The sequence below is a fragment of the Vidua chalybeata genome, chromosome 3 (genome assembly GCF_026979565.1).
Source record: "Vidua chalybeata isolate OUT-0048 chromosome 3, bVidCha1 merged haplotype, whole genome shotgun sequence".
Taxonomy (NCBI): domain Eukaryota; kingdom Metazoa; phylum Chordata; class Aves; order Passeriformes; family Viduidae; genus Vidua; species Vidua chalybeata.
Window position 1 is genome coordinate 68,923,110 of NC_071532.1, and position 21,687 is coordinate 68,944,796.

Below are 21,687 nucleotides of genomic sequence, written 5' to 3' on the forward strand. Positions count from 1 at the left end.
CATTCAAACATCGTGTTTCAAAGCACTGGCAGCTACTGCTGGGATCAGGAAGTCATTTTTCCACATAAGGCATTTCACAATTAGTTCAATGCCTTGTGGGTTTTGCCTTATCCTGAGTCAGCATTCCCCACAAGTTATTACAAAATATGCCTGTGCTGTCTAAAATGTGCTAACCTGGACACTTGTCAGAAAGGCTGGAGAGTCTTAACTGGATAATGGAGAGACTTGGTTCCCTTTCCTGTTAAATGTGACTCTTTCTTTCAAAAAACAAAGAAAGAAACAAAAAACTACCAGAGAAGTATTACCACCCAAAATTCCAGAAGTAATCATCTGTTAATATTGCTTGTATTGGTTTGTGCTGTGAAACTCTGGTATCCATTTTGCCACTTGAAGTTATGCCAGAAAATCTTTGTGTCATGGTTTACTAAACGAGGTGTAATTACAAATCATTGAGTACCTGATTGTTAAAGAATTTAGGTTCACTAGGATTTTCACTTATATGACAGAATATACTGACTTGGAAGGGACCCAGAGGATCATTGAGGGATCATTGAGTCCAGTTCTAAATGCCTGACCTAATCTTTGAACCTACAAACACAGCTGACCTCTCTCCCTTCAGATTTGAAATTTGGCCCAAAGTGCACGTCAGAAACAGAATTAAAACTTTATTTTCTGAGTTTATGTTCATCTTCATGCTGAGAAATGAACCTTTCTAGCATGAAGAAACAACTACATATAGCATAACTCTAGTCTCATGATCACAAACCCCCCCCTGGAACATGATTCAAAGTAAACAAATGCATTTTCTGAGGACTGGAAGGAAACAAAGTGGCTCGAAGAACTCTGCTTTTCCCCTACCTTCATTCCTTCTTGCCTCATTAGCCAGTGTGGCATCTATGCTCTCTCGTGATGTAAGGGGGGCGCTAGTCATGAAGCTGGGCGTCTTCCCCTTCGCCTCCCAGGTCAGAGGAGTTGTATTTGACTTCAGTGGGAAAAACAGAGATGGGACACCTCATCAAATCACTGCAACCCCTTTATATACCCATGCTGCTGACAAGTGGGGACTAAAACAGCCACTCCCTATAGCCTCCACAAGGCTCTCCACCACCAGTCATCCCTGATAGGAAAAGCAGACAGAACAGTGGTGCTGAGGAGGTGTGCTGTGAGAAAAGCATTCAACTTAAGCTTCACTCTTAATATCTACCCAGCACGAGAACAAATTCTTTATTCATCATAGACACAGCAGCTTCCAGTACTGGACACTTGCTTTGAACACATAGCAAAACCAGGCTTGGCCAGGAGAAAGACAATGTATTATAGTTAAGACAACACCAGTGCTCTGTTTCTTTTTCACGTTTGCAGTCAGATGTGGCAGCACAGGTTGTGTAACAAACAAAAGCTTTTCCAGATGCATATGTAATCTCAGTAGAATTAATGAGTTTTTCCTTGCCTTGCAGCATGACCAGTTTCATAACTAGTATAACTCAGGCAAATCTCCATTCCTGCTTTGTAAAATTCTTGTCAGCCTCATTTCTGTTTATAATTAGAAAGTGAATAGTTGGCAGCTATTAGTGGAAGAAAGGAAGGTGATCTAGTACATGGGAGAAATAACACTGAAGGACTGATGACAAGGAAATTCACAGAAAAGTTACCAAGCAAATCACCCATGGTATACTGGTTATGGGGATAACTATTTTTGAACTTTGGGATCATCTCTGCTTTCTGATTACCTTTTTATTAACACAGACAATAGCTAACTAAACTTGCCAGATGTTAACTTTGTGTCTCTCAGATGTGATTTGTGGGCAGCCTGCCATTTTACCTACTGCCTATGCAGATTTTAGGAAAAAATATCACTAGTTTTCACACAGTCTCATTCAACCTGGATAGTAAAGGAATATTACTAGAACTCTTTCCTAAGAAAAGATGGAAGGAAAATAATATATGCATTTAATTATTGGAGGGGTACTTTTAACATGTATTTTAGAAGTCTGAAGTCCTCCAAGATGATAGAAAAATTTAGAAGTAATAGCGGATTGATATAAATTCAATTAGCTGATGTTCTAGGTAACCATTGCACTACTTTCAGAAATACTTCTTTTATTGTAACACACCACCTAGTTAATCAGATAATGAGAAATAAAGAACTTATGTCTTGGAAGGGGACAATTCTGTCAAGATCTGCTTCTCCCTTTCTCTCACTGTCTTTCTTGCTCTCTCAAGTAATTTTACTAACTTATTTTGTAAACAGAATTTTCCTTTGCTAGCCTTTAAGAACTCTTTAGCTTTGCAAGCTATGAGGACATAAAATCTGGCCCCGTTGGTAATGTTATTATTAAATGTGTAACATCTGTTAAAACTGCAGTAAGTTTTAAAAGGTTTAAGGCTACCACAAACAACAGCGTCACCTCGATTGCACTTGGGTCAGTGACTTAAGACTTTGTTTTCAACACAAAGCTTTTGGTGGGCATCTCCACCAGCTTACGTTTACAGCGGGCAAACGCTTTGATTCCTTTTGCATAACACTTGTATATACAGCATTTCCCACCCAATCTTTTCAATCCCCGAAGAATGAGGATGTGCGGGAAAAGCCGAGCCACCCCCCTCCGCCAATTCCACCGCCTCCGCCACCCGCACCCAGCCGAAGGGGCAGGCGGGCCTGACAAATCAGCGCTCTCGGCCAGCGCGGCGCGCTCCCAGCGCCCGCCGGGACGTGTAGTTCAGAAGGCGGGCGGCCGCGCCAGGCATGAGCCAGCGGAGCGGCCCCCGAGAACTACATTACCCTGCGTGCCTTGCGGACGCGAGCGGGCGGCGGGCGCGGGTGAGCGTAATCGGGCAGTCAGCTGGGCGCGGGTCGGGCGGCGCGGGTGGTGGCGGCACCGGCGCTCGGGGCTCGGTCGCTGGCTCAGGGGAGAAGGCGCCCGCTCCGCCATGGCCGAGACGATCGCAGACACCCGGCGGCTGATCAGCAAGCCGCAGAACCTCAACGACGCCTACGGGCCGCCCAGCAACTTCCTGGAGATCGACGTGGGCAACCCGCAGACGGTGGGGGTGGGCCGCGGCCGCTTCACCACCTACGAGATCCGCGTCAAGGTGAGGCAGCGCCGGCCCGGCCCGGCACGGGAGCCGGGTTGGCGGTGTCGGGCTCTCGTGTCGCCCGGCGCTGGCCGGGGTGGCGGTGACGGGCTCCCGCCGCCGTGTCCTTCAGGACCTGTGTCACGGCTACTGCGTTGCGGGGCGCTGGGGGCGGTGGCAGAGCCGCAGTGGACTCTCCATCCTCGGCCTGGGGTTGATAACTCTGTGACGGGCTCCGGGCAGCTAAGGCGATGCAGCTCTGTTCAGATAACCAAAGGACAAGTGCTCTTTCGGCTCTGCCGTGTACAGCTTGTCCTCAGACTGAAATATCGCTGTACTGTGAGCAATTGCTGGTCTGTCTCCAGGTAAACAGAGGAGAGCAAACTCTCCAGTCTCTGAGATGGAGTAATATGGGTGGATCTGCCCTGAGGAGGAGGTCAAGTTCAGGATTCCAGCGGCCTCAAAAAGTACATAGAGACGGTCTGAATAAGTCTAGTGGGCACACGCGCTAGATCAGAGCCAGCTGAAGTGATAAGGTGTGTGTATATGGAGGAGGGCTTCCTGGTTTTTTTGTACCTGAAATAAAATTGTAGTGCCTAATAAGTAGGGCTGTTTCTCACGATGTGCTGCTGTAAAATACTTCTTCTTAATAACACTGGAATCTTTCCTAGCTGGAAGGGCTGTTTTCAGTGACTTGCCCCAAAGGCTAGTAGTCTTAAGCTTCAGAAAATTGTGATGTGAAGTCATTACTGTGTTTCCTGGCGTTTCTGCTTTCATAAACAGGGCCCAGAGGAATGGTCAAAAAATGCAATGTCTACAGCACAATCCTTGCCTGTATCTGGTAGGGCCTTGAGGCAGGGAACCCGTTTTGGTCTACATTGCTAGAAATAAGCTGGGTTGAGAAAGTTAGATACTTACAGATGAGGTTTTTTAATAGTTTGTGGGTGAATCTGCTACCTTGTATACCTTTGCACTGTTAGCTCTGTTATAATTTTGGACTGTTATATACAATTGAACCTGGTCAGTTGTTACAGTCAGTAATAAAGGATGAAGCTTCATTGATTCCCTGCACACATTCTCTGCAATATGTGTTCTTCAGAGCAGTGAAGGATACAGCTGAGGGCTGCTGCCTCAGTCACTAAAATTCACCAGACAAGACTTAACCTTGTGTGAATTTTTTGGTTTTAAAGGTCTAAGTCCCCAGCTTGGTGTAACCTTACTTGAAAAAGAAAAATCACCTGAAATCTAAAGCTACTAGGGAGGATACTTCTTTATTTCTGATGCTTATAAATTGCCATGTTCAGTAACTATTTCTGTGTTTCAGGATGTGTCTATGGGGCATGAAGAGTAAACTAACACACTTGTAGCTTATGTTTGGCCTCAGTGTGAAGTCAAACTAGAACTTGCAGATTTGTGTTGCATTGCACTGCCCTTATCAGAACCGTAGCAATCCACTTAGAAGAAAGATGTAATTCTATCTTGCTGGAAAGTATTTGCACCTTAAGTTCCTGATGACGTTTCTTTCCATGAGACTGAGCGTTTGGAATGATTGAATCCAGGGAAGATGATCCAAAAGGGACTTGGCCATGATATGGCCTTGGGAATTATGTCAAACTTCCTGTGATTAAAAAAATAACAATTTTTTAAAATACTCAGCTGAAGTTCTTCATCAGAAAGGGAAGCAGAAAAACAGGTTTTGAGACAGGTTAGTCTCAGCCCAACTCGTGTTTGGGGTAGAAAATTCTGGATTCCTGTTGTAATGAAGACCAAGAATGATTTGAACAAATGTACACTGTGATAATACTGTGACCTTCCTCTGTTCTTCCTCCCAGACTGACTACTATGTAAACATTACATCCTCCACCCTCCTTGCTTGCATCTGTACATGCCAGTATACAGGACTGTCTCTTTGATCATTCCCTTTCCAGTTGTGCACTGCCATACACATAGTTCATAGCTACCATGAACTTGGGAATTGTGTAAATTTGTGTTTTATGTCTCTGGTGCTGGAAGGCTACAGAGCAGGTAATACAAGTCATGCAGAATTATGTTCACTGTCTAAACTTGCATCAATTAACTGCTTCTCAGCAGAACATGGACCATGTTGCTCATACGCAAATTTCAGCACAGAGGAAGAATTCAAACATGGATTGCTGTGGTATTGTATTTGTGAAAGATAGGCCTAGTACCATAAGCTGCTTGTTGGAGTGTGGCTGACAATAGTTGCCAGTGGCCTCTGTGGTTTGACAAGTGCCTGTGGTCACAGAAGGTAAGAAAGTAGCAGCTGATGTGCAATTTCCCTCAACAGTGCTGGTAGCAGCAGCAGAGCAAACCTGAGAAGATGGTGTGAGTTACCTGTATCATATCTGGAGGGCTGTGTCTTCAAGTAACACCAGCAGTACGATGCTAAGCGTGCAGAAATGGATGGCTTAACTGCTGCCAAATTCTGATGAAAGCTAAAGGACTGCAGCCTCATGTTACAGCTGGAGATCATTCTAAGCCAGAAACATTGTCATAGAGGACACTGAAATTCAAGTTTGTGTTGAGACAATTACACTTGTACTATTGTCATGGTGTTTACAGATTCTGTAATTCTGTCTTTGAATCTCAAAGCTTCACTTTTGCGGTTTTTTGGAAAGACTGAATTTGCTAGCAGACTCTTGAAGTGATATCTGATAAAAAGTATCTTGCAAAACATATGTGTGTGAAATACTGCAGAGTTTCCCCAAAACTTTTATTGGCAAGCTTTCTACTGGTACTGCAGTTGAAGCATATTTGTTGTCTGGAAAGCAGCAAGTGGAACAACTTCATGCTTTAGTTCTTGTAATGCTGTACTCATCAAGTTCTGGTGGAAGTCGGAAAGCCTGATGGGGAACTCTAAAGTTTTGGGTAGACTGCTCAGCAGTTCGCTACTGCATAAGGAAGGCAGTGGTGTTTTGGAACTTAGGAAGGTTTGTCACAGCGAGTATCTCTGTGCAGAGCGGCTGTGTGTAGGGTAGTTGCATGGTGCTTTGACAAGGATTTAAGGAGTCTTGAGAGGAGTGCTGCAGATAGGCCCTATGCAGCACTTCTAGCCAGGCAGCTTACTTCACAGATGGACAGTTGGCCAAAGTATTGACTTTCTGAGCTGAGTCTGTGCATTAAATAACAGTCTGTTCTTGGCAAGCTGGACAAGGTGATGACAGAAAGCTTTCCACTGTAGCAACCACTATAAGGCACACAGTGTGGCAATGTGCCACTACAGTGCAGCCTAGCAATGAAAGTCAAATATCTTGTTCGGAAATAAGTGATAGAAAATGCCATCCTGCTGTGCTAAAATAGCAAATTTGCATAGGTCATATTTTTAACAGGGTACTTGAGAATTTGCTTTCCATCAGCAGCATCAGGCAGAACATTTGTACCATTCTGAGGTGTCCTTTGTGAAGGCTTAGGGTGAGCTAGACTGGAATAATGCAGAAGGGTATAAAGCTCTAAGTGCTTTGTCTAGCAAAATAAAACTTGATAAAGTACTTAACTAATCTGAAAATGATCACAATATAGTGATTGTGCAGCATTTAAAACTAGCATAATCAGCTAGGCTGCATGCTAGAGGAATACAGTAAACTACTTAGTTGCCCTTTCCTCTTGAGGAAAAATACGAACCAAAAGTCAAGTTCTTAGTGTAAATACCCCTGCGTGCTGTTTCTCATAAGTCTTTATTAGCTCTTCTCTTCTTATTATTAGACCTTTTCAAGGTGGGCTTGTTCAAGTCAACAGTCTTGAATAAGGGCATGGGAATACCTTTACTGTTTATGGACTAAAAGCCAATTCTCTCTCTCTGAATTCCAGAAAGTGAACAGAACAAATTACAATTATCATATTAGCATCCTACAGCATGTGTGAGTCCTCAGTCCAATTCCAGGTATCATTTGTCTTCTGCTGTAGTTGAGACATAGTTTTCTTGATAAGTGGGTCAAAAGGAAGGTCTTTGCTCAAGCAGATTCTGTGCAATAGCTTCAGTTGTTAAATCCTTTAATGAGACAAGACTTAAGCTTTACAAGCTGACTGATCCAGTGGCTGGTGTCACATGTCACAGCCATATACCCATTGTAAAGGCAGTGCCATAGGAGATAAGCACTTTGGTTAGAATACTGTAAACAAAGCATATGGATATCCAGGAACTTGCTACATTTTGGAAATATCCCTTTGGCAACCCTGAGAATAGATCAGTTGGTTAGAGCATTGTGCTAAATAACACCAGGCTTGTGGATTCAAACCCCATATGGGCTGTTCACTTAAGAGTTGTACTTCATGATTTTTGTGGATCCCTTTGAACTCAGAATATTCAGTGATCTGGAAATAAACTGTTAGCACTATTTCATCTGGTTTTGTTTCTGTAGAAGTGAAAGTGACTTCTGCGCTGCCCATTTTGGTTGGGTTTGTCACCTAGACCGAAAAGTTAAATTATCTGCTTATGGTTATTAAGAACTTGCAGAGAAATCATTGATATTCAAACTGACAGTTAGAAGTATAATAAAATACCTGTTAGAGGAGCTATTAGTCCAAATAGTTAAAGAATTTTTTTCTGTCAAACTAAAGCCAAACTAAAAGCCTTTGTCATCTAACTCTGTTCTTTAATGTTCAATGGCCTCTGGCCTCTAATCAGTATTACTAAATTTGGCACTAAAGTATACCTTTGCTTTTTGATATTCCATAGTGCAGTTGCTTGTCTTGTGGTGTAGAAAGGGAATGTCTTGCTGTGCTTCCACTGTGAAATGCAATAGTTGGGTGGTACCAGTGCTCTTCAGAGCACCAGTCAGGTTTCCTGTATCTTCTGTGGACCTGCAGAGGTGCTTGACTGTGTAGGTCCAGTGTGGGGAAGGAAATGAATAGACAGGCTGTGAACTGCCTGCAGTATTAAGAATAGTATTGGTTTCAAGGAATTGGGGAAGTTTAACTGAATACTGCTGAACTTGAGTTGCTTTTGAAAGTCCTGTTCTCTCCTTAACCAATTTTTTCAAGACCTAGTTTGGGTACAATATTTACATTTCAGCATGTTTATAGTGGTCTGACTTGTGATTCATTGATTGAAGTCTGACTGCTGTGATTAAGTCAGAGTAAGACAGAAAATGAACTGAAAGTCGAACTTGCTCAGAAAGCACTTATCTTGTGCCATGTTTTGCAAAGTGGTGCTCTTGAATATGTTTTTGAAATATTTTGTCCTTGAACAGTTTCAAATGTCTTGTCCTTCGTGTTTGGCAGGGTTTGAAGCTGCAGATTCTTCCCCCACCACTAAAGAATCAAATCTGCCATTCCTGTAGTTGTCTTCAGCATTGTAAGTTTAATAGTTGAAGCTTGTGGTGGAGTCATGACTAAACACTGACTCAGTGGATCCGTGTTTACGGATGCATAATCAGCAGTAATTCTCTATTTCTCTACTACCACAAATCTTGCATAACACTGCAAATCTGCTCTAACTGTAGTAAATTATGCTTTTAAAAGCCATTCTAGATACTGCTACCAGTTAGGTATTCTCAGACTCCTCTACAAAGAATAAAAATGCCGTGATTCAGGTGACTGTTTTTCTGTTCTACAGCCTGGGTACTGCATCCTCACAAACATTAACTGATCCTTCAAGCAGTAATTCAGAAAAAGATAACTAGAAGGCTAAGAATTTCCAAGGGCACTGATTAGGGAGACAGAGAAGTAGAATGGCTTGGATGAAAGAAACTTCCAAAGCAAGGAAAGTGGATTTACTCTTGAGCAGCTGTTTTTTTTTTTTCTGTACAGGTTTGTAATTAAACTAGGTTCAAGAGGCTGGTCCAAAGGTACTGAACTAGTTTGGCATTGATATCTGTTACTATGTAAGTAAAATAACCAATAGTGCTCTGAATAGTGCTTCTTATTAATATATTAATTTGACTGGTGACTTGCACTCCTTTTATTTTAGTGCGTACAGTGCAGGCCTTGATTGTCATGTTTTAGGATTGCACTCTAGTACAGTGCAGAACAGACCAAATCAAATGAAACAATGACTAATCTTTATAGGACAGATGGCTGTAGTCCAGGTAGGCATGTGATGCCAGGGAGTTTTGATACGTGTTTATTTTTAGATGGCTTGCTGAAAAAGTGTCAGCTTGAACTTTAGAGCAGTCTGGTCTCTGCTGCTTTTCATCTGGGGAAATAAATGATGCAGCAGAGGTTTGTGTCTTCTAACAGTAAGGGAAGTATTTTATTTAAAATTTTTTCACTTGGTAAAGCAATGAGAATTGCACTACTGGAGGCTGTTTTAACAAGAACATAATCCAAATAACCTGTGGAGCTGCAATGTTACCCTGATTTTTAAAAGTGTTACGTTTTCCCTTTCAATATTGTTCATTTTCTTTTTTCTTTTTTAATGGAAAAAGGGTGAGATGTTACCCTGATTTTTAAAAGTGTTAAGCTTTCCTTTATAGTTCTTTGAAAGGTTTAAAGTTCTCATAAAATTTCGTTAACCTTCTAATAATGTTTACATATTTCTACTAGAGTTCTCACGCACTATTCATGTAAATAATGATTGTTTTGCATTCTTCTTTGTGGGAGGAGAGAATTAATAAACTGTTGGTTTGACCAGTGTAGTTGGAGAGGTGGTAATTTCATCCTCCAATCCACGGTCACCTTTAGAATTCTATAAATACCAGATGTTCAAATAAAACTCTCTCTTTTTTCTTTTACCAAGCTTCTGTGTACTCATTTCCTGTCCAATAGTGACACTGTAACACTGAGTAAAGGGTCTGAAGTTGTTATTGTTGCTCTAACTTCTAACATAAAAAGGATGGAGAAGCCCTAACCTTCTAGTCAAGGTATAAAAACAAGTGTTTTACCAACAGATCCATAAAAAGTTCCTTCTATGGTTATTTCTTAAGAATCCAATTCAAAATCTATGCTATGTCCCAGAAGATTCTCCCATGTGACAGTATAGTTTGTATTGGCCACAAAGCCTATTTGAAAGTATAACTATAAGCTAGTGTATAGCAGCTTTACTCTAAAATCCAGACAAAAATGAAGCTATATATTAAGTGGTTTAGAGCCACCTCTAGACCTGGAAATAAAGCTTTAGAGATTATTTCTATAGGCCTAAGCTGTAGCACCCTCTGAGTGTTAAGATATGCTGCAGATTAATGAACAGGAGTTGGAAGCCTTTCTATATCTTTTAGTGGCTACTTAGAAGTGTTGTGTTACTGCTCCAGTAAAACTGGAAATATGAAGAGAATTTTTTGCTACTTTGTAGACCCAATTTTAAGCTAGTTAACTTACTGCTTTTTTTCTTGTGTATTTGAAGTATAGGGATGCTATACAGTCTCTAGCTGACAAAATGTATCAAAAATTTAGTTTTTGATTAAAAATTAGCAACTTCAGCAATTCACTGAAATTTTTTTATCCCCATTTGACTGTAGCGGATAGATGTGAGTAATGATGCTAAAGCATCAACTTAATGTGATCCCTTTTCAGTCATTCCTAATGAGGAATGAGTAAGAACATTACAGTAGGTCAAATCACAGCCATATGGCTGTTAGACCTTGAATTGTGTAAAAGCAGCAATCCCTTCTCTTTCAGATGAATATTTGGTATTCCACAGGAGGCTTTGACTTGCTAACCCCGATCTAGTTACTAGTTCTGTCTGGGTGTTGTAAAAGTCATTGTCCAAATGTGTCTTCAAAGCAGGCTCCAGTTTTTATTTTTGGCTTCTGAGCATGAAGCCTGAAGAATAAAGAATCACAAAGCAATCTCTTTTTCTTGACTCACCCTATTCAGAGTCTTTTAACTGTGGCATACCATAATTCAGCTGTTTATGAGGTTGTTGAACTTGCTCAGGTGATGATAGATGCTTTTTGGCAAAAATACGGGCATCCCTATGCTCATTTTTCAGAGAGCAACTCTGGACTCAAAGCACTGGATTTGGCAAAGGTTATGATAGTCTCTGTCATTATGTTGCTATTAGGATTTCACTGTCTTTAGTCTTCAAGGTAGAAAACATCCTGACTCCATAGCTCCAGTACTGCAGAATGGGAAGCTTGAAAGTTCTTGGTATGGCTTAAGTCAGCATTGTTTAAAACTTCCATGGTCAGATCTTTCAGTGTTCCCTTAACTTTATATTTTTTTTAATATGATGTACCTTCAGTAGATCTGGACACCAAATGGAGAAAAGGGAGATAGAACTCTGTTTTGATTAAAAGGATTGAAACTTAGAAAAATAGCAATCTCTTGTCTGACATTTTGCAGTGGAGAAGGAGCTTTCCTTCAGTAATATACCCAGCAAAAACTTAAAATTCTAGAAACTGAAGTTTAAAGCATGTTTTCCTTTCTTGCTTTTTATAATTGTAGGAAATTGAGAGGTAGCTGCTTATGTTGAGTCGGGAAGGAAACAAACCACTGGCAAGGTTTCTGCAATAACAGTGGACTGCTGGAGCCAGTTTCTTATACTAAAGGACAGCAGGCTCTTATGTTAAGAAAATAGTAATACTTTCTTTTTTTATCTACCCTGAATACTATTTACTGTGATACCCCAGAGCTCCCTTTGACTGTAAATGTAGTCACAGGCTGTAGGCTCTTGACAAAGATTACAGCTTGCATGAGACAGTCAAGATGCTTGAATTTAGCTTCTAAGAGTCAAAGCCACAAACTTTTATCAAGTGAACTGTGTGCTTTCTTTCACTCTATTTTAATGGAAATAGAGTTCTCTCAAGGCTACCATAACCTACTTGAAAAGATGACATCAAAGTAGGTGCTGTGGCAACAGTGCAGCTTTATTCTTAGTCTGTTAGGAGTGGAAGATATGGGCAATGCAGTGCTGAATGCTGTGGTGGTAGATGAAGAAATTAACCAAATTTACTTCAAACTATGCTGAACATCAACATCTGGGGAGTTTGCTATTGTGGGGATGGACTGGGCTGCATTGTCATACAATGTTGTGGAGTATCCACAGCATGGTCTTTGAAGGAACCCAAATGCTATTTGCATTTGATTAATGTCTGGAAACAATTTTTTAGGAGCAAGTCTGACTATTTGCAAGACTTTTCCACTCAGTGGATAAGCTAGTCTAAAAACTAAGACTTAAAAATACTTAGAATTATTTCATTAATTTAAATTAATTATGAACAAATAAATTACTGTAGTTTTCCTCCTGTGTTTAAGGTAATTTTTTTACCAGAATGGCTGCATTGGCTGACTGTGTCTGAAGCTGGACAGTTATGACTACTACTCAAACTACTTGCATTCTGCTTGTGAAATTCTCTTCACTTGCATACAGAAACAATTTTTCAGCTTCGAACTGGGCTAAGGGAGTGACTTTATTAAGAGCTGGAAGACTGTTACCTGGTTATCTAAGCCACTGGTTTAGGATTGTCGTTTGCTTCTGAGGTGAACTGGGAATCTTCTGAATTTAGAGTCTGGCTCAAAGTTGAATATGTTACAGTGACATAAATGAAGCTGAAGAAACATGCTTACTGTGAACATAGATTTTACCCTGAAGTCTGTTAGTAAGGAACCACTGCTTCCCATTTCTAGTTTGTCAAGCACTAGCCAAATGACTGTAGAAAGTTTGTTTGGCATCTGAGTGGACAAATGCAGGAGTGACTTAAGGATCTGAGTTTATCACCTGTTGTTTAATTATGTAATGTAACTTGATACTAATTTTGACAATATTTATTCTGGTGTACTGTCTGGCCATAAACTGCCCTAGCAGAATACAGGCTGCTTGACAGTTGTCAGAGAAGGTCTAATGGTGTCTACATACGGTCTAATAAAGAGACAGTGCTACACAAAATCTGTCGTGACTTTCTATGGCTTTGGATTTTGGGCTGTGACTTATGCAGAACTGGTTTGTTTGTCCTTCTACAACAAATGCTTTATCTGCAATTCTAACTAGTGACTTACAGTTGCCTAATGTCTTGGGCGATGCATAGTCCTTTCAGGTTGAGGGCTTCCATTCAAACTGCTAAGCAGCATGATTTTGGACTAGGAAGCTGTTGTATTTTTTTTTTTTTTTTAATAAATGGTATAATTATTACACTGCTGAAGAAAGAATTGCTGCAGAAATTGTGCTGAAATTATTACAGGAATGAACTGTGTGCTCCAGGGGCTGTTCCACGTTTCATGCTGTCATGAGTTTTATGATAGTAGACTTAGTAGCTCAGCAGGCCAGAAAGTTGGCACTATAATGCTGAATGGGCATGGGCAGAAATGCTCATAAAAATGAAACTAGCCTGAGTTAAAGTTTTGTGCCTTACTCTTGTCTCTGTTCTAGCAGACAACCAAAGCACAGGAAGTGCTCAGAATAGGTGCTGGCACCTTAGTGACTGAACAAGGATAACTCGACATAAAATGTCAAGCAGAGAATAATATTTTTGATAGCCTGCCTTGTCTTGAAATGACAGTTTAATAGAAAAAGAAAGTTTCTGTTGACTCTTTAGGATTGTCTCCTTCTACCAAATTCTTGTCCAATGAAAGCCCATGCTTCAGGAGGTGTCTGGCTTGCTTAATGAAAACTCTCTATCCATGGGAGATGGAGGCAGTAGGGTGTGCAGAAGCCCATCCTACTGAAGCAAAGGGTGGTCTGCTCAAACAAGGCAATAATCCGTAGTGACAAAGGCCCATACAGTAACTTCAGATGCTTAGGAACACTGTTCTTTCAGTACTTACTTCTAGAAAGAGGAGAATTGCTGCAGTTTCTGGGTTTAAAGAAACATGAGGTTTAGAAATTGATCTCAGTAGATAGCTCTAGTTCATATCCAGACCAGGCAAATGTGTACTTTGTTTTAAAATATAGTTGTCAAGTTGTGACTTGCAAGACACGTAATTTAAGCGATGCCTTTTGACATACTTTACAATCTGAATATTTATGGTACTTATGATCAAAATTTGAGAAGATTTTTCAGCTCACAAGGAAAGCAAAGAACTCTGTCCTTTTCTCCAACTTGATAGCTGGGCTAGGATGTCAAAAGTTGAAAAGGGTATGTAGAAGGTAAAGTGAGCTCAATTGGCACTTCTACCCCCACATTGTACTTGTAAGCCTGATATGTTATTTAGAGATTAACTTTTATAGACTTCATGCCTAGAAGCATGAAAAGAGTTCCTGAAGACCTGGGAACTTAGGTTTTTTAGCTGCTTTTATCCAATTCTAATCCCTTTTTTAGTAACTTGAGAGGAGAAATGAATATTTTCTGCAGGTGAGAACCTATATGTTAAATATTTTAAAGGACTTTCTACCTGAGACACTGACAAAGAGTTGATGTTGTACTGTGTAATGGTGAACTTGGTTAAAAAACAATAGCTGAAATCAGAGGAAAATAATCCACTACTTAACTTCTGGGAGTCTCCTTCATGCATTCTGGGGAACCTAGCTACATTCACTCATGAGTATAGTATTCTTACTACTGAGACAAAAGTGTTTATTTATAAAGCCTGACTTCTGACGTAAGTCTTAAATGCAATTTTATTATTAGTTGCTAGCACAATCAACAGTATTTTACCTGGGAAAGAGAACTTGAATGCTTTTAAACATTTAGCAATAAGATACCATAACAAAATATTGTTCTGTACTTTATGACTTGTAAATTATGAACTAACTTGCATAATGTGAAAGTACACAACTAACTTATTAAGTATTTTTGTGTGACAGCCAGTACTGGCTAGCAGCAATATAATGACCCATAGTCATGGACCTGCCTAGTGCAATATCTGCAATTAAACCTGTTTTGAGCAGCCAAAAGTATTCCCTAGTGATAGCTTAAGCATATCATGCTACAAATGGTATTGTACAGGGGTATCTACTCAAACAGTGGCCAGATCCTGAGTTAAGTGGCCTACAAGATAAAAACCAAAGCAACAAAAAGTAAAAGGCAGTAGCTAAGAATGACTACTGTGCATCTGCCATCAGGAAAGCTGGAGGTAACTGTAGTCCCAAGTGAACATCAGCTTCCTAGGGTGCTCCTCAAGAGGCTTCTTTAAAAGTATATGAAGACTGTTATTGAATTTGCAGTCTGACACCAGTAGGCATTATTCTGTGACTTCTGGTTGTGTATGGTAATTACAGGCTCATGCTCTTACTTTTAGGAGGTCGTAACTCCTAGAAACAATTTTGTAGTGTTCTAGCCAGGATGTCATTAGGAGAGGATTCTCTCAGCGTCTACTTTTAAAATAATGTGTGAGTTGGATTGCAAAGTGGGATAACACTGCACCCCAAGAATGAACAGAAGTAATGCAGGCTTTCACACAAGTTAGTATAAGGACTTGTAGCAAGGGTGCCTGTGTATTTAACATGGTCTTGTGCAGAATTATAACCTTGCTCCCATGTGATGTCCCTTTCAAGGATGTTAGGTTTGGGTGCTGCCTCCTAGCCTTGTTCAACAAAGCTCTCCCTAATCATGCTCTGCTTGGTTTAACTCTGTAGTCAAACAATCTGATCTCCTCAGCACTGAATGTTGTCATGCTTCTCAGCCTTATGGCTTCTCTGGCAATAGCAATGCAGTTCGAGGCACAGCTTACTTATCTAGCTTAGAGCCTTATCTCTATTTCTGTATCTTGAATGTTTCTCAGTACTGCTGTTGTTGCTTAAATGGAGCTACTGTGTAACTTAACAGCTTGGTTCTTGCTTCTGATTATCAAAACTTCTAATCTGTCTAATCAATAGCTTGTGTTCTTGTTTTCAGACAAATCTACCTATCTTCAAACTGAAAGAATCTACAGTCAGAAGAAGATATAGTGACTTTGAATGGCTAAGGAATGAACTAGAAAGAGAAAGCAAGGTAAGTAAAGTGGAAAGTAAATACAGCTCTTCACAGACATACAGTCATGATGCTGAAATGTCTTCATTATGTTACAAAGCATGTATCATACAAAGCAGATACTGTGGTTGAAAATGCCCAGAAATAAACCACTGTATCAGGCTTTTTATCAAGCCTCAGTGCTGCATTGCCAGAGGCTTTTTGTTTTACTAGTTTTGAGTTAATTCAGAGATAAACTACTTGATTTCAGCTTATCTGTGTGGGCAAGTACTGTTCTTCTCTGCTTATGCCTACTTCAGTAGGAATGTGATTGGTGAGTTGGGTCTTCTAGGAGGAAGAGGTGGATGACCTTACTTACAGGCTGCGCTTAAGGACACTTCTGTAAATCTTTCAGGTTGTGGTACCACCTCTACCAGGAAAAGCTCTTCTCCGCCAGCTCCCCTTCCGAGGAGATGATGGTATATTTGATGATTCCTTTATAGAGGAAAGGAAGCAGGCTCTTGAACAATTCATAAACAAGTAAGTGTTGGATCTGGTTATTTAGAGACAAATCTGGAGCTCAGCCCTGGAAAATTGAATTTAAGCTACTAATCCTCCTAAGGATGGTAACTGCACTAGGTTCAGAATATTAACTTCCACATAATCTTGCAGTAGGATGTATTAACATTACTCATCCCATGTTTAGTTTGGATATCTTAATCCTTACCTGAATAGCTGAAATGACTCTTAGTGTTGTTGTTAATTTATGCAAATTGCTACTAAAATTATAGTATTGAAAATAATTCTGCTTTATAATTTCTGGAAAGTTATCTTCCAGCTGGGTGAACAGTAGAACTTACAGTGGACTTAGAGCAGTTTACTTTGATTGCAGATGTGAGGTATTATAAGTTTGTGTGATGATGCATATTTTCTCTAATAATCTTGAGAATCTTTCTGAAAATTCAGAAGTAAAAACACTACTCGAGGTATGCACACATAATTTGAAATAGTCACTTTGGATTTTGTCCCTGCCTTTCAAAGGGTGAGCAAAAATTAGAATAACAAAGTCTTATGATTCTTTTTCCACCATCTGACACTACTAACCACTGTCTGTACACTGACCTGAGTAGCTGGTTTAATCTCTTTAACAGTGTAGATTCAAACAGTGGGTAAGGAGTGTTGTCAGTTAACCAGCTCTTCTGGTTAATGCTGTTCAGACTAACTGGATTTGGGACTGCTCCCTCAGGGAGTTCAAGCCTGTCCGTTCCCCTGGCATTCTAATCTTGTTCAATAGTAATGCTGTTTAACAGGAACAGAGGATGCCTGTGAGTTATGCAGAACTTAAGAAAATGTACTTGTCAGTTACTATTAGTTCAGGCATGTGTCTTGAAGGTGCAAGTGACTTGTTGACTAAAACTGTCTGTCCTGTCCAAGTAAGTGTGACCATATGAAATCTCTGAAATTTTTCTTCATATAGTTGCTTCTTAACTCATTTTAGAAGATTCTGAACTGGTAAAATGCTTCAGACTGCTCTTTTTGCTGTTCAGAAACAAGTGGAATGAACTTCCAAGGCATCCCGTAGTAAGATGGAATGCATTTGGGTTTTTTTCATGCTGTAAAATCAAGACAGTCATGACTGTAAAGTACAACCTTTATCCATGCAGACTTGGAACTCTATCTTAAATGGAGAAAAAGTGCATTTATTGAAAGTTTTGTATGCTGAGTCTAGCAATATGCATGGAAGAAGACTATTGTTGTTCTGAAGCAGCTGACGTGAAACAGTCACATTACCCTGACTCTGAAAAACTCCGTATAGCTGACAGAAATGGAATGGCCAGTTTATCGGTATCCATTTTTCAGTCTTACTGCAAGTAATAAATAGATTTTGTGGAAGTGTAAAACTTCTTGGTTAATTTTTCTTCCTTTAAAACATAAATGTAGATTTTGTAGATATTAATTGTAGATATTGTAAATATTAGTGTAGATATTGATGTAGTGGCAGAGTTGAGTACATCTGGAATAAAGCTTTCCAGGCACAAATCATAGCAATTTAACTCATCAGTGTATTCTAATGGCATTAGGTAAATATTACTAAAGTTTTGAACCATGTAGAAGCTTTAAGACTTCTACCAAGTACTCTGGGCACTAGTGAACTTAAACCTGAAGGTCCTTTGCATAGTACATTCACATCATTGCATAATCAAAGCTAATCTTTGCTTCTGGAATTAAAGAGTCCCTCAGATAACTGATACCACTGGAACAAAAAAAAGCTTGGTGCACTGATGCTGGTTCTTAATATTCAGGAGTGTGAGATGGATTTTATTGAGAAACTTTGTCCCTCTAGATGTAAAATCTGAATCACAACAGTGCAGCTTGAGTCAGCTCTCTTGAGCCAGTTTGTTGGCACCACCATCAATACTACATGCAGTGACATTCACAAGAGTGGTTATGTCTCAACACTCTTGTCTGCCTCAACCTGACTTTGAGATACATGAAAATTCATGAAGTAGCAGCTGCTATGTGTAAGGGTCACCTTGGTGAAAAATATTGAGGGAAAGCCTCAATACAGAGTGAGGTATTCCTTTGAAACCAAGAGCTGAATCAGAGATCAGATCTAGTCTTGCAATTCAGCCACCAATTTTCAAGCCTTCCTGAAAAGAAGAAGGAATTTGCTGCTGCCTCATCCTCTCCTATATATCTTTTCCTTGAAGTTTAACATCAGTAACTTCATTCTGATGGGTTAAGAAACTCAAACTATTTACTCTAGTCTGTCATCCTTGTGAACTAGTGCTTGAGACTGCTGGCCTTTTTCTAGAACCTGGCAAGATGGATACATTTTTATAACTGCTCTTGAAATAATCCATCAATACTGAATAGGAGAGCTCAGCTTCCTCATTATAGGTCACCCTCAATGACAAGTGAGTTGTGACAAGTGAGTGTGTTCTGTGGTGAAATAAACACTAATAGATAAATTTGAAGAAGATGCACAGAAGTGCTTGGAAGTGGTGCTGAGCCACTGGAGCTGAATATGTATTGCATGTGTTCAACCAGATGCCTTCCATTATGGGTAGAATTCTTCTGACAGATATGGAGGCCACAAGGGTTACACAAGCTGCCGTTGGGACAGTGAGGGACTTTCTCTCCTAAAGGAAGAAGTCTGTCTTGATTGACCAACTGGATGTACTTTTTTCAAACCCGACTGCATTAGGTATTTGTGTCCATAAATGATGAACTTTCAGCTATCTGATTCTTTTGGATTTTTACCTACACAGGAGTCTACATGGCATTTTAAGGGTTCAAGTGCAGTACCTTTTGATTTTCTTCCAAGTGAGTGTCTCCTAATTTCAGTTCCTTTACTGCTAAAAGGATGGTTTTTCAGCTGAAATTAAATCTGCTGGTGTCCCCTAGAACAGGCAAGCTCTGTCTCCTGTGTTTGCAAGCTACCACATGTGCACTGAGCAGAAGGGCTGGTAGCCCCTGGCTGTGTGCAGTGCTGCCCATACAGGACAGGACATTGGTTAGGGTCCAGTCTCTGTCTGGAGCAGTGCCTGAGCCTTCGGAAAGCCTTCGCACCCCCTGCTGGAGCCAGGCTTCAGCTCTGCTTCAACGAGCTGCTGCTCAGTGACACTGAAAATGGAGGGAATAAGTGGCCTTTAGAAAGGTGTCCCATGGCAAAGGTGTTAAGACCTTTTTTTAAAAAAAATCCTCTTGCCTTTCTTACCTCTAGATTTCCTCATGCTAGAATGAGCACTTACTTGGATAGTACCATCAATTGCAGGTGACAGATGATGTAACATGCTTCCAAGGGATCATAGGTAGCTTAGGGTTCCTATGGACAAACTTCATCTGGGGAAGCATGATAAATCTTGCTACTAGACAGCATTCTAGTTCCCAACAGAGAAGTGAAAGTGGGATCTGTGCCCAAGTGCAGAACAACAGGTTATTGGTACAAAACCTTGATCTGCAGGATAGCTGCAAGTAGGCTCAATTGGTTCATACTAACGTTTGGTTTTTTCTCTCCAGGGTTGCAGGCCACCCATTGGCACAGAACGAGCGTTGTCTTCACATGTTCTTACAAGATGAAGTAATAGATAAAAACTACACACCATCTAAAATAAGACATACTTGAATTTTAAAAGTGTCTCCTCAAATATTAGTGGTTCTTATGCTTGGTTTTAAGAGGTTGTAGTTTGTCTTAGCATGCTGAGGATGAACAGGCACGAAGTCTCCACTAACACCAGTACACTGCTTGGTCTTTGCATATGCTTTATAGCATTTAAGAACTCACTTGTCTTCTAGCTAAATCCCTCTGAATCCTTGATTTAAGAGTGTTATACTATGAAACCATCCATCCCTTGCAATGTCTCACAAAACTTTCCACTATTATTTGCAATGACTTAACAATGTTTACTGACTTGGCCTTACTTGAACTTTCACAACTGTAGTGTCACGTGTTCACTTGTATTTGACTAAACTGCTATGCTGTTTCTGAGGTAGTCACCTGTCTGAATGTCTGTAGAAAGACTGCTTTATTTCTGATATCCTGTATGAGAAACACTTATGCAATTGTCTTCAAGCTTGTAAAACACTTTATACTGAAGTAATGAGGGAATTATCTTTATATTCTGTAAGAGGAAAAAATTGAATTTATATACTAAAGTAACTTGTCTAAAGTTTTGAAATAAAAGTGAAAATGCACTTCAAATGTTTTGTCACTCTTGATCTTGAATGTGGAGTGTCTCCTGCTTTCTGAGGAGGAGGGGTTTGACTATGCCAAGTGATCTAGTGTTACAGCCTCACTGTGGTGCTCTACCACAATGTAGCTGTGTATCAATAACAGCCAGCACTAAATACCCTTAGATGCTGGCACTCACTCTGCAAGTGTTAAAAAGAACACAGAAAGGTATAAAAGGCTGTTCCAGTGTTGCGGAGCCGAAGTTGGAATACCACTCATGGTAGGCAATCAAGAGATCTGTGACTTTAATAACTTTGGGAAAAGAGTACCTTTCTACCTGACAGGCATGAGATGCATCAATCTAGCTTCAACTAGGTAGTGAAAACCATGCCATCCTATAGAGAAAGGAATGTTTACATAACTTATTTTATAACATCATTCCTAGATTAAAGTAGCTCTGCTCTACAAATAGAATTAGGAACATGAAGTCATACAAGTCTGCTGTAAGATGTGATCATAGACCACTTCCCTGAACGCTGAAGGAGGAGTGAGCTGTAGCATTGTGCTGTTTGACCACTGGTGCGATGCAGGTGCTGCTGGATGGCTAAACTGCAGTTCACAGGCAGCACTGCTGAAGTTGTCTTTTATACAGGAAGGAAGTGAGCTAGAGCAGCTTCCTTAGTCTTCCAAATGTGACATAGAAGTTGCCTATCCAGATGCTCTTGACAGCAGATTCCAGAATATTCTAGCAGCAATCTGCTCTAGTGTTTTGTGCTATTTGGTAGCTACATGTTGGCTTAGACTCAGCTTTGCTGCTTTTTTCCTTCTTATGACACTTATCTCTGTAAAGAGCATCCTACAGACTTCCTGACAAATTTAGTAGCTTCTTTTAACTAAGACCATTAACCTCATTTATAAAAATCTGAATGTAAATGACTGAACTGACAAGGCAGTGGTGGCTGCTGGATTACACATAGTACTAGTGATTAGCTACACTGAATAGATAGATGTTCAAATAATTGCTCTGAATAATTTAAATTTAGGTGGAAACCTCATACTTAACTGAGACTATGCTGATTCTCTCTAACCGTTCTATTCACAAACCCAAGGACCAAAACCGACAGTCCATTTGCAGCCCAGGGCTGTTGCTTTTCAAGATGTTTTTGATAATGTAAATCACTTGAAAATTTCCCTCTCCTTGTTGAATCACCCCTA

At 40.2% G+C, this 21,687-nt stretch overlaps 1 protein-coding gene across 1 annotated transcript; it reads left to right on the top strand.

Annotated features, from left to right (window-relative positions):
* The first annotated feature begins 2,820 nt into the window (after window positions 1-2,820).
* On the top strand, window positions 2,821-20,502 carry SNX3 (sorting nexin 3). Its single transcript, XM_053938317.1, has 4 exons — window positions 2,821-3,093; window positions 15,744-15,839; window positions 16,213-16,337; window positions 19,821-20,502. The coding sequence occupies exons 1-4, from the start codon at window positions 2,932-2,934 to the stop codon at window positions 19,924-19,926; spliced, it is 489 nt and encodes a 162-aa protein (XP_053794292.1). The 5' UTR covers window positions 2,821-2,931; the 3' UTR covers window positions 19,927-20,502.
* Window positions 20,503-21,687: the final 1,185 nt, after the last annotated feature.